The sequence below is a fragment of the Phoxinus phoxinus genome (genome assembly GCF_949152265.1).
Source record: "Phoxinus phoxinus genome assembly, chromosome: 21".
NCBI classification, from domain to species: domain Eukaryota; kingdom Metazoa; phylum Chordata; class Actinopteri; order Cypriniformes; family Leuciscidae; genus Phoxinus; species Phoxinus phoxinus.
The window spans coordinates 15,962,036-15,975,775 of NC_136896.1; the positions used below are offsets into that span (position 1 = coordinate 15,962,036).

The 13,740-nt window shown below is 36.4% G+C and overlaps 1 protein-coding gene across 6 annotated transcripts in view; it reads left to right on the forward strand.

Moving 5' to 3' along the window:
* The first annotated feature begins 86 nt into the window (after window positions 1-86).
* mrtfab (myocardin related transcription factor Ab) overlaps window positions 87-13,740 on the forward strand; it is a 38,057-nt gene continuing 24,403 nt past the window's right edge. For 2 of the 6 annotated variants that reach the window (XM_079596229.1, XM_079596230.1), the window contains exon 1: window positions 12,339-12,488. In XM_079596229.1, the coding sequence (XP_079452355.1) occupies window positions 12,473-12,488 (16 nt within the window). In that variant the 5' untranslated portion in view covers window positions 12,339-12,472. Of the gene's footprint in view, window positions 272-1,049; window positions 1,121-7,145; window positions 7,345-7,695; window positions 7,735-12,338; window positions 12,489-13,740 lie in introns of those variants that run through there. The other 4 variants (XM_079596227.1, XM_079596224.1, XM_079596228.1 and 1 more) reach the window with 4 other exon arrangements.

Consider the following 13,740-nt stretch of genomic DNA (forward strand, 5'->3'; position numbering starts at 1 on the left):
TCATTTACTATTGTTTGTTTAATATTTATATAATTAACAATATTTGGAAGACCAAATATCTGATATAAGACTGATCTAAAGATCGTGACGTTATTATTTTGAGTGGACTTTTATCTACAGGAAGTAATGTGACTGCGTTGACTGGCTTCATGGTCCTCTGCGGTTGTTGAGCTGCAGCGAGTAGCCGGATGCCTCAGAACAATTTTTTGAGTAACGTTACATGAATATCTTTGTAAAGCCGAACGGTTGTTGCGTTTCACTTTGCGATTCGGTAAGTTGTTAAAATCAAACGGGTTCGCTTGTGACTCCCTTTAAACGGTGAAAGTTTTAAAATAGTAATAACAAGCAGTGGAATGTGACAATTCACCCGCTTCTCGTGTATTGTTGCTCAGCCTACATTTCACTTGATCCACTAGTGTCTGTTACTACAGACATGCAGCTGTCGCGACGAGGATCTGGCCTGCTATATCTGGGCCGTTTGGGCTTGTTTAAAATGTTAAATTTGATGTTTTTTCAAATGTATGCGCTTATCAGCATCGTCTCATTTCCTGCCATGTCGCATCAGAACATGAATGTGTAACAACAAGCGATAATGAAAGTATTGTAAAGAAATGTTTTTCGCGGTATGTTTATTATTTAAGTCAAATATCTATCATAATGCTGTAGTTGTTTAATGATACTAGTTGTGCTCATATGTATATATAATAATAGTTGGTGAGCTAGTGCTTGGACACACCTTCTAATCATCAACACATGCGGATTCTTCCACTTGATGGATACAGACAAACTATCAAGGGGCTTATATATTAATACAATCTCTATGGCCAAATTTATGTCAGATGTTCTATCTGCATGCTCATGAAATAGTATATCAGATGCGATGCACTACTGATTATTACATAAGCATCTGCATTGACTGTTAATGACAACACGTTAATATAACCTCAAGGCATAATTTTCCTATTTGGCTTTGGGTTATTGTACAGTGATTATGTACTTGTGTATATATACAGTTTTTCATTACAAATGAGGGTCCTCTCTTTCATCAGGCCTTCAAGATGCTCTCAAACTGTGAGTGGAAATGAGGGTGAAATCTGTTATTGTGGATCTCATAATTAAGGTATTGTGCTCTTTAAAGTCACCATGAAATCAATAATGTAATTTCTTTATGGAATATTGCAGTATTTATAAATTATTTATCTGGGCACATCATTATTTTAAAAAAGTGCCTTCATAATATATAATCAAAATAACTTCCCTTCCCTCTTGCAACAACATATGATGATGTGTTTTTGGCAACCTGTCGCTCACATGAGATCACAGCAATAGCAAACAACAACAATCCAATCAATTCCCAATGTGCAAAATTAAGTCCTGCTCTACATTTGTTCTTCGAGAAGCCGTATCACTCTGATAATCACTCTGGCTAATTCAGAATGGCTGATCTCTTAAAGGGTTAGTTCACCCAAAAATTTAATTTATGTCATTAATTGCTCACCTTGATGTTGTTCCGAACCCGTAAGACCCTCGTTCATCTTTCGAAAACAAATTAAGATATTTTTGATGAAATCCGAGAGCTTTCAGAAATATCTTCATTTGTGTTCCCGAAGAGGAACGAGGGTCTTACGGGTGACATGAGGGTGAGTAATTAATTACAGAAATTTCATTTTTGGGTGAACTAAACCTTTTAAGGGGCTGTATATCTATATTATGTAATTTTGTCTGGTTAATGGGGCATGGGGTTACCTGCATCACTTGTGAATTGCTTGGGTGATGTTTGTGTTTTTAGATTACTTCTGTGGCTGATGGTTAAAGGCAGGTGTGGACGTGCACAATGAGGAATGTCAGAGAGCATTATGACTTTCCCCTTGTCAGTGTACTAAACCTGAACACTGCATGTCTGAACACTGTTTCTCAAGCAAAGTAGGAATGTTCCTGCAAGATAATCCCACTATTTGATATATAAGAGATGGTGTGCAGCCAGTCTGTAATTTTGTACAAAATACAGTCCTGCAGGGTGATTGAGACGGGCACACGAATCTCTGGGATCTTGTATCACCTGACTGTACATCATTCTGCTTGTTGTACAGCTATTTGTCTAATAAATAAATGCAAAGACATTTAGTATTTATTTATTTTATTATGAAATTATTATATAAGTATTTCATCTTACTTGTAGAATTGTTTAAAGATTCTACTAATAAAAATAGTCCATTATGGATTAAACCAATGATTCTCCAACTTTTTGACTCAAAGGTCCCCCCCATATTTTTTGGGAGTGTTGTTTTAAATTAATTACCACGATTAATTTCGGGATTCCAGAAGTTTTGAAAACTGTATGTTTTTGTTATTTTAAAAAAATTATTAAAGGGAAAAATTATATTGATTTTAGTTTTTTGTTGATTTTATGTGTCTAGCATTTAAATTTAGATTAGCTTTCTATTATTTTAATATTAATAATAATTGTTTAATTGAAATACTTTTAAGTCATTCTGTGGTCCCCTTGGGAACTTACTGAGGGCCCCTGGTTGAGAACCACTGTGTTAAACAAGCCTCAAAACACGTTTTTATCTGTTTATGCTTACCTTAAAATTAATACTTAACTACTATATTTCAACTGCTTAGTTGCACAGTGCTGCAAATTAGCTGTTCTGACTCAGTATGAGATAAAAGAAGGCTTGGCATGATATGAAATGACATGATATGACAGCAGTAAATATACAACATAGCATTATAAATGTATTTGACCTCTCAGTCATGCTATTGACCAATCAGAATCAAGTATTCCAGAGAGCAATGAGTGTGATAAGCCAGCCAGGTTTTAGTGTTGTTAACGTGTTATTAATTTTATTTAAAAATTTTTAATTCATAGCTGGCAGGAGACAATTTAATCTAATAGTACTTCTCAAAGAAATGGGCAACTTGCAGGTCTTGAAACTTTATTGTAAACATTAGGCTTACAGCATTAGGAAAAACATTTAAATAGTCGCAAAAGGCTTGTCAAATATTAGGTAACTGTTCAAAAGAAAAATTATTCTTTCTACTCCACCTCTCATCTCATGGGACGTTTGGGTGGGATTGCCATGTCGATAGACTCTGGATGCTGATGAGCTCATAATGAAGAATGCATCAGCTTACAAGATGGGCGAAGCTTACAGAAAGCAAAAACTCAATCATGCAGTTTGACATTGATTTTGGCTGCTCTTAAAGAACAGCATTCAGCAATACTTCTCTAATATTTGGATCTCTAGCCCTTAAAGAGATAGGCTAGTTCACCCAAAAATGAAATCTACCCCATGATTTACTCACCCTCAAGCCATCCTAGGTGTATATGACATTCTTCTTTCAGACGAACACAATCAGAGTTATATTAAAAATGCCCTGCTCTTCCAAGCTTTATAATGGCAGTGAATGGCCATCAAGTGCATCCATCCATAATAAAAGTGTTTCACGTGGGTTAATAAAGGCCTTCTGAAGTGAAGCGATGTGTTCGACTTTATCGACTAAAATAACTAGCTTCCGGCAGACGGCCGTACGCATTGATTTACGGCGAAAGAGTGACACTTGACCTGACGTAACGTAATGACGAATGCGCGAGTGCAGAGGATAGAGCAAAACAAAACACCAGTCACGAATTAGAAGTCTAAAACGACAATTTTTAAAGAGAAATATCGGAGGAGCTTGAGTTTGTTGCCCAGCCCTGTTTGTTTGAAGCACGAGAGGCGTCTAAACGTACGATACTCCTACATCCTACGTCATACATCGTCAAAGGTTACTCTTTTAGCATAAGTCGACTTGCGTAGGCCGTTTGCCGGAAGCTACAGTAGTTATTTATTTTAGTCGATAAAGTTTTAAATATGCATATTTTTCTTACACGAACGCATCGCTTCACTTCAGAATGCCTTTATTAACCCCCCAGAGCTGTGTGAAACACTTTTATCATGGATGGATGCACTTTGCATTACATTACATTTACATTTATTCATTTAGCAGACGCTTTTATCCAAAGTGACTTACAAATGAGAAACAATAGAAGCAATTAAACTAGCAGTAGTACTTTGATGGAATTCAAAACAGAAACGGCCATTCACTGCCACTATAAACCTTGAAAGAGCCAGAACATTTTTTTATATAACTCTGAGTTCGTCTGAAAGAAGAATGTCATACACCTAGGATGAATTAAGGGTGAGTAAATCATGGGGTAAATTTCATTTTTGGGTGAACTATCCCTTTAAATCAGTTGTCACCATACAGTTAAAGAGAGAGTTTACCCAAAAAGGTAATTTCTTATGTGGAACATAAAATAAGATATTCTAAAGAATGTTGGTAACCAAATATTTTTGGTTTGCATTGACTTGCATTATACAGGTGAAACTCGAAAAATTTGAATATCGTGCAAAAGTTCATTTATTTCAGTTATTCAATTTAAAAGGTGAAACTAATACATTACATAGACTCACTCATTACATGCAAAGTGAGCCATTTCAAGCCTTTATTTGTTATAATTTTGATTATGGCTTGCAGCTTATGAAAACCCCAAATTCTAAATTAGAAAAGTAGCTTTTATAAACATGCCCTTTGAATAAAACAGTACCGATGTGCATCTTTAGACAAAACAATGACATATTTTAAGATATGTTAATGCAAGTTTCTTTCAGTTAAAACGGCTCAAACTCGCTTTTTTTGTCTGGGTCCGGGACTAGTTTAATCCTGGTCTGTGAAACCGGGCGTAGATGTAGCCTGCTACATTACCTCACCAATTGAGAGTTGCATAATGTGCATTTGTGAATGCCATCTCTACAGTTTCAATGCTCAGAATGGCCATTGCCATCACTGTGCTCCTAGTCAGATGATGCTTTTAAGTTGTTTTTAATGTCTCATTGGAAAACTGCATCTAATGCTCCATGTGGAGCCTTTTACAGGGATTGTTCAGACGTCTTTTCAGGGCTTGTGCCAGCCTTTTTCTGCCTAATGCATTCTACCAAACTGTTGGGATTGGAAAATGCATCCCGCAATTTAGCAACAGTAGAGACTCTGACGTTATGTTTAGGTTTTAGGGAGAAATTATTGTGCACTGTAGGCAAGAAAGTGCGCTATACGGAATGCGGCAAGTTTTTAATAGTTTTACCTCAAATATCTTTATTTATTATTATTAATCCTTGGAAGCCGAAATTGAAAATAAAATTGGATAAATATCACAGGCCTAAAGTGTAACTAGACATCTGAATGTTTAGTTCTCTCGGCCATCGTCAATAATTAAGCAGGGACTTTTTCGTTTCATGCGCGCTGTAGCTGTGCGTGAGAGATCTCTCTCTCTCTCTCTCTTCTATTGTTTAATATTATCACATTTGGCTGGCAAGATAACGTTTAGCAGTAATAAATAGTAGGCCTACATTTTTGGTCTAGATTTCTTTTGTACCGACAGCAGAACTGGTAATGTCGCAGCTTATCGTATCGATACTGTGGTCTTTCGTAATTTAGCCCCGGGGCCCGTTTAATTCCGGGTTTCGGTACCCATCCCTAAAAAGTAGCTAATGATGGCAAGAAAGAAGGCTAAATGATAAAATCAGCAACGCAGAGTTGTGAACAGATGGGTGAATAAAGTTAAACGATTCAAATTGTGTGTGTGCACTGTGCGCCCTCTTCAAGGGATAGTTCACCCAAAATGTGTCATTTACTCACCCTTTTGTCATTCCAAATCTGTATTAGCCTACTTAATTTCTTCCGTGGAACATAAAAAAAAAGATATTTTGAAGAATTTAATTTCAAGTCTTCTGAAATCCTACAATAAGTTTGTGCAAGGAAAAGAATTTTAAATACATTTAATTGCATTTTTCCATAATTCTTCATCTGTCTTTTCTGAGATTGGATGTTATTTGGATTTTAATAATATTATCTTTGTTCCATAAATTGGGTTTTATTCACAATTTCAGCATAACCATTCAAAGGTTTAAGGTCTGTAAATTTTTTATGTTGTTGAATAAAATACAGTAAAACAATAATATTGTGAAATATTATTGCTATTTAAAATAACTTGTTTTTTTTTTACTTTATTTTAAAATGTAACTTATTCCATCCTGTGAGAGCAAAGCTGAATTTTTATCATCACTTTAGTCTTCAGTGTCACATGATCCTTCAGAAATCATTCTAATAAGTTGATTTGGGGATAAATAAACCTTTTGTATAATTATACATTTTAAAACAGTCGTGCTGCTTTAGCTATATATTTATGGGAAACAACCATGATACATTCTTTGATTAATATAAAGTTTAAAAGATCAGAATTTATTTAAAAAAATATATGCATTTAAAAACAAAATAGATTTATTTACTGTCACATGATTAATTTAAGGCATCCTTGCTGAATAAAAGTAATTGCTTTAAAAAAAAAAAAATCTTCCCAGACTTTTGAACAGCAGTGTTGTGAGGGAAAAATCTAATTGTTATCTATGGACAATTAGCTGAAATATTTAACAAATGAACATGGCATGCATAGTGTATTAGATGTATAGAACGGTGAATTATGGGCATTTGGATTCTTTGGAAGTCTGTTTCTGCAGTTCTTTTCAACCTCACAGATTAGATTTCAATACAATCGCTCTTTGTTCTGTCGGGGGAAAAAGGACGAAGCAAAACTCTTCTAAATGACTTACTGCTGGAGGCTTTGAGTTCCCCACCTGATGATATTTACATGCTTTTGTAAATCGCTGCCTCCAGTCATATTGGATAGCATTAAGAATGTGTGAGTTGCACAATGATTCACGTCTGAACTTATGCTGTTTGTGCTTTATTATAGAACATGTAGCCTAACACAACCACAGTGGTTTCACTTGGTTTAAGTAGCAAGTAATAGTGTTTTATATAGGCTAATGGGACATGGGAATATTTTTTTCCCCTGTTTACACAGATCATGCTGCATGTAACTTTTTTTCGGTTTAAGGTTTGACTTAGAAATGTCATTTGTTAAAGGTGTGATGTCTTTATTTATGCTCTTGCAAAATATAACACTTCAGATGCACCGTGTCAGAAATAATACCTTCTGTTCTCGCTCTGCAAAGCCTTTGACGCCCCCTTATGTGTTATGTCTGTCTGTGGTGTTTTCCAGTTTCTAATTCAGCCTCATCTCTGTAATTAACCTGTCACAGGTCTGACTGCTTCACCCACCTGTCACCCTGGCAGCGCAGGAAGCCAAGCGTGGGGAGGAGCTAAGCCCTGGCAGCATGGTGTCTGCTGTGGGGAACGGCTCCGTGCCCAGTCCTCAGAGCGAGGCGGTGGCCAGTGAGCTGCAGGAACTCACTCTGCAGTCTGTACCGAGCCCACTGCCTCTGAAAGAACGCAAGAATGGTGAGTTAACCACTAGACCCTATGTGCTAGTTCATTAGCAAAACCCCCTTAGAATGTCAAACCAAGCTCTTTTGCTGAACATGATTCTACCATAGACTGGTTCCACGTGGTTGAAATAAGTAAAACCCAATTGAATTAACCATGTACAATTAACTATAATCAATGGTGTTCATTTAACTTGAATGAATGGATTCAGCTTAACTTAAATGGTTTCCATTTAAATTGAATTATTCAAATAATGCTTCTTGTTTAGTCCTGTGATTTACAAAAAATAAACAAACTAAATATAACTAAGTTTCACTGCCACAATGGTTGCTTTATTATTAAAGCAATTTGAATTCTTGCTTGCAGGTTGTCAACACAGTACATGCTCTACACTTCACCACAATGGTAACCCCCCCAAAACTCTGACATAACAGAAACTTTTAAATGGCAACATTAACAAGTCTCTCCATTTTCTCATATTGCTAAAAACAATCACATTTGAACCAGAAACCTGATACAATGTTGTTAAATTAAAATTAATTGCTTGATTATGAAATTAAATGAAGTGAACAGCATTATAAAATCATTTTTTAATTGCATGCAAACTGGCCAGTGAATATTCAATATCATGTTTTTTAAATGATCACCAACGATTTATAAATATGACTTTTATAAATCAAATCGGCTTAGAATGATTTCTGAAGGATCATGTGACACTGGAGCCTGGAGTAATGATGCTGAAAATTCAGCTTTGCCGTCACAGGAATAAATGACATTTTAAGATATATAAAAAAAATAGATTTTTTTTTTAAATTGTAGTAATGTTCAAAATATTATTGTTTTTACTTTTTTTTTTTTTATCAAATAAATGCTGCCTTGGTGAGCGTGAGGGACTTCTTTCAAAAACATTAAAAAATCTTACCGACCCCAAAATTTTTAATGGCTAAATACTAGGGCTGTCCGTTAAACGCGTTATTAACGACGTAAATATTTTTATTGCGAGACTAACGCCTAGCAAACTTTGTCGTTTTTTTCACATGCTTTTGCAACAACTAGTGATTGTAGTTTATTAAAACTACAACACCACACCGGATCTAGCTAGACCAGAAACAAAACAACAGGCACGGCGCACACACTTGTTTGGGCTTGCGATGCGAACCGGCCAAAGAGTGGACGAGAAGCGCAGTGCCGAGCCGCGTCTTGGACAACTCGTATCGCACATCGGACGCGCACTTTCTCAGTTTATGGCCAGCAATAAAAACACAGAATGGCTCCGCTGGTGTGTGTACACTCATAGAGAAAAATGTGTGCGACTGCGACCCCCTTTAACGTTACGTTTTGAGTGGATGAATGATGAGCGCGAGACGCCGAAATGGATGTAAATAAGATTCTGAATGGAAAGTTTACTTTTAAAAGTTACCAAATGGTTCAATTGACAAGACCTAAGTGATCTGTGTGTTTTGTCGTTGTGAACTGAGCTATCATCGCAGCACGTCCAGTCTGAAATACCACGTGATGGTCCAGCACACACACAGCTGATGCGTTTCTATGCCCACTCGTCAATATCAGTAACATTACCTCGTCAGTATTTCTTTCACCTTTTTATTGATGGACTGTTACATCGTGTGAGCGATTAGATTATTTGCTCCAAGTGAGAATGTTAGTGTGAAATTGAACACAGTATATGCCAATGTTGTTTTCAATAAAAAACATTTGCACAAAGCAAGCCGATCCACTTTTCCATGTTGATAAGAGCATTAAAATTAGAAAAAATAATGGGACAAAAAGAAATCAAGAGACATTTAGAATAGATGAAAAGTTAACGATGACATTAATGCGATTAATCGCGATTAAATATTTTAAACGTTTGACAGCCCTACTAAATACACAGTATGTACCGGTAATGATTACCATATCATGGCTGGTTTCAAATTTTCCAATTAATCAGAGACTTCATTTGAAGGATTCCGATATCCCTCTGGTTCCTCAGTGCCACAGCAAAATAAATCATATTTTACCTGAGTGGTGATTGTGAGTTTGCAGTGTGTATTTTCTGTTATGCAATAAAATATCTGCATACCACAAAATAGTGGCAAGAAACATGTTTCTATTGAGTTGCAGGCTGCATGCAAAAACAGACACAACGTGACCAGTGAAGTCTGCTTCAGGAACAAATCTTATGAGCCAGTTCTTTTACTGAATCATTCCAAAAATGAGCTACCGGTTATATCAGTTTAAAACCCTGCTCTGTATAATATACATCTGCTCTGCTCTAACATTTGCAAAGAGAGAGAATGTCTAATAACTGAAACATACAGATGAAAAAAAATGGAATCGAGCTTGTGAATCGAATCAGGAAATCTCCATTGATACTCGGCTCATATATTTATATACTTCAGTGTACTTCAAAAGATATACCATGGTATTCCTATCCACCTTATTTTGAAATCTAATAGATTTTGTAGTGGTAGAATGCATATATTAGGTACCTTGATGAAGAAGATTAATAGTAGAATTCAATGGTGTAGGGTTGTGATGTCTCTCACAACAACAGGATGTACAGCAGCATAATACGTTCATATGGATGTACATATAGGGGGATTTCCTAATTCGATTTAGCACACAGTAATGAAGTAATAAGATCATTTACAATGTTACAGTTTTGTATGTGCAGAAACCTACAAGTCTCGACAGTGTTAAAGCTGGAGACGACAGAGAATGTCTTGGGAAGTTGCCTTTATATCAGCTGCTCTGTTTCTTCTAAGACGGTTTGAGACAGTGGGTGGGTTAGAAATGGAAGGACAGAGGGTGATATCATTTTTTGGACACAAATCATATTATTTACATCGAAACTATGTTGGGTGTTCAAAAACATACTTTTTGGGCTGTTCATTCTCCTTCCCTCTGTATTCCGTGTCATTTTGCAGGGTCAGAATCAATTATTTGTTGTGTAATGTTATGTAATGCAGTGTTTTCTTCACAGAAAAGGATGAATATTTAGATGCCGTGGGAGAAGGTTAAGGAATTATAGATTATTGAAAATTAAATGGTCCGTTAAGTCTGTGTGACATGCAGAAAGACACTTCAAAGCGTGTGCGTTCAGCTCTGATATACAGCAGACACTCTGTTCGACTTCAGGAAGCTTAAAGGAAAGGACGATTTAGAGAAGTGAAAATTAAACGGAGCCAGCAGGAAGACGGACAGACGCTTCAGCGTGCTGTGATTTCATTCTAAATGGGAGATGTTATATTTTAATCCTGAAAAATTTGTGGGATGTTATTATGTAAGGTTTGCTGTGGTAGGTCGCTGAGTGGTGGGATGTTGTTGATTTATTCAATGTTTTTGTGACTCTGCCATTCCAGAACTGCAGGAATGCCAATAAAGTTAAAAGTCCAATGTAGAAGCGCATGGCCTGCAGTCACCACTCCCTTCTTTCAGTCTTCAGCCCCAGACCCCCCCCCCCCCCCCCCCCCCCCCCCCCCCCGAGCTGCACTTCATTGAGGGTTAGATTGTAGTAGCAGACATGTTAATGCAGGACCTTTCTCTGCACAAAACAGAAGTGACCCCTGTAAAGGCTTTTGGAAAACAAATAAAATGTTGTTGCAATTTTTGTTTTGTCAGGTAATAATTAGCTTTTTGAAATTGGTTTACTGTTTGCGACTTTGAGAAAAAACAGAATACACGTAAAACTGATGCAGGTTTAATTAGATATAATGTAACCGACTTGTATATTGGTGGTAAAAAAGGGTCACATTTTACTGTTGATGAGGCACATGTTCCTTCTCTGAAATTGAATTTTTTATGAGAAATCAAGACAGATGAGGTCAACTGCTCAGTAAATTCACTGCCTATGGAGGCATGTTGTGGTCAGAATGAAGAAAAAAAAAAAAAAAAGTTTTGTTATTATGTGGCATTCAGAATTGATTTGAAAATGCCTTTTCCAATTCCTCAATTTGAATTTCAAATACAATTCAAATAGCAGAAAAGCAACATTTTAAACAGAATTTTTTTTTTTATGTACATTTCAGAATGTCAGTTTTGGCCCAGTTTGTGGAGAATTTATATTTAATTGCATCACTTTTGGCAAGCCACATTTAGCTGAAAAATTTATTTAATTCAGAATTGAATTGAAAGTGCCCTTAAAATTACAATTAAATTCCTGAATTTGAACTGGATTGGAATTGAGGTAGCAAATAGGATGCAGAATTAAAATGAACTGAAATTTAAAAATGAATTTATCAAAAACAAATTTTTAATTGAAAAGCAGTTTCAAACAGATTTATTTTTTATTATTTTATTTGATTTAAAGAGCATTTTTAGCTCAGTTTGTACAGAATTTTCAGTTTCAGACAAGATTTTTTGGCAAGCCACCTATAGCTGGAAAATGAATGTAGAAATAACGCAAGTTTAGGGTTTAGAGTTTTTTTTTTTACATCAATAGTTGTCAAGCAACAATTGACAAAATGAACAATATCCCACCCGAGTTATCTCTATGAACTGTTTAAAGTGAATAACTTTGGGAGGGGGAACAAAGGCCTGAGGTAGGGTGTGTGTTGGGTAGCCGTCCTGAACACTTGATTGCATAACTTTGTGTACAGAGCTGAAATCCTTCCTCAGAAAGCAGGCGGTCAGGAGAATGATGAGGGCCAAAGGTGATCTGGAATGTGTTTTGGCTTTAGTTTCTAGCTTTTAGTTTGCACACGTTTTCTTCTGTAGTAAACGAGTGACCTCAAATCAGTACACAAAGTTTTTTTTTATCTCTCCTCCCCACTCTCCTGGAAGGAATAAAAAAAAAGGCTCCAAGGAGCAGGGAAACTAGGAGTTACTCAACACAGCTGAAAGCGGAGCCTGAAAGCAGCACTTAACCAGTAATAAGGAAGAAACCAACTCGCAGACACAAACACTTGTGCTAACACACCCACATCTGTAGGGCGTGCACACACACGCCAGCTCTGAGCGGAGGAAGGTGAGGGGCGCACAGACACACCCTGTGTTCTTGGATCTACTGCGGGAATTATCTCTCAGCAGAACAGCCTGGAGTTCAGTCAGCCAACTTCATTCAACTTGCTCTGTTGTCCAGTCTTGAAATGGATTATTAAAGTGTGGACGTGATTGTATCCGTATCCTTCTGCAGTGGAAGGATATGGCCATACATTCAGGTACAGTACTTGCACGTTTGGGTTTTTAATGTTAGCTGGTGGGAATAAAATCATGTTGAGGTGAGGTGTTGACCGTGTGGTGTCTGCGGTTGAGGTTTAACAACTTTGTTTAATAGTTAAGCCTGCTGTTTGTGAAGTCCTGCACAGGATTTATTGTTGTTTGAACTGAGGTCTCACTAAACCACAACATTTACTTAGTCTTGAGCCAAAGCAATCCAGATTTTTAGCTGTTGAAGATGTTAAGCATGTTTTTGTATATGGAAAATAACGATAAACCGTTGTGGAATGAGACTGATTATTTTTTCCTCATGGGAATTCATTATAGTAACCATTATACGTTTAATTTGAGCTATTTGAAGGACAATTGAGCATCAGTGTTATTTTAGTATTATTTATATACTATCATAGTATTTATTTTGAATTGGCATTTATTTGTTCAATTTCAGTTCTTTTTGTAATTTTATGTGCTTTTGTAATTTTAATTTGTTTTGTTTTTTAATATTTCTATTGGTTTATTTTTAATTGTTTCACTAATTTTACTACAGCTTAAACTTATTTTATTTCAGCTGGCAAGGCAACATTTCTAATTTCTTCTTTTTTTTTGTCTAATATTTATATTTTTAAGCTTTATTGTAATTAACCATTTTTTAGGAGTTTTAGTTTGTTTAACCTTAACACTTTTGAGCATAGACAGAAAAGTAGGGGTGTGAGAAGGGGAAAGGGGACATGACCCAGGTTGGATTCGAACGTCCCAAGGATGACAACAACTTAATTTTTTAAGATGCTCTTTTGTGCATGAAACTTGCAAAGAAACAGAGATGGCAGAATCTATATATATATAACCTAAAATCAGTTATTTGCCTGTGACACCCCAAACACTTCAGAGCATCAAATCACACTTATTTGTACTTCTTACTTTACTACTCTTTTTCACTGCTTTCATACTTTCAAGTGAAATTCTCCAGAATGATACTCTATAGAAACAGATATGTGACGAGCCCACCCTGGAATTGCTCGAGCTGGCTGCTGGAAAGGGCGGATGTGTCAGTGATGAATAGGAGTTTTCCTTCTCTCTGTTGTTAAAACCAGCTGTTTTCTCCCTGAGGTCTGGCAGTGGAGCTCAGGGCTTTGAGGAAAAGAACAGACTCCTTTTGGGACAGAATGTCTGGGTCAGCAAGACAAGGAAGCATACAGAGTTACCATGTCATGTTTAATGCTCTTGGACAAGGAGGGTTGACTGCGTTCTGGCAAA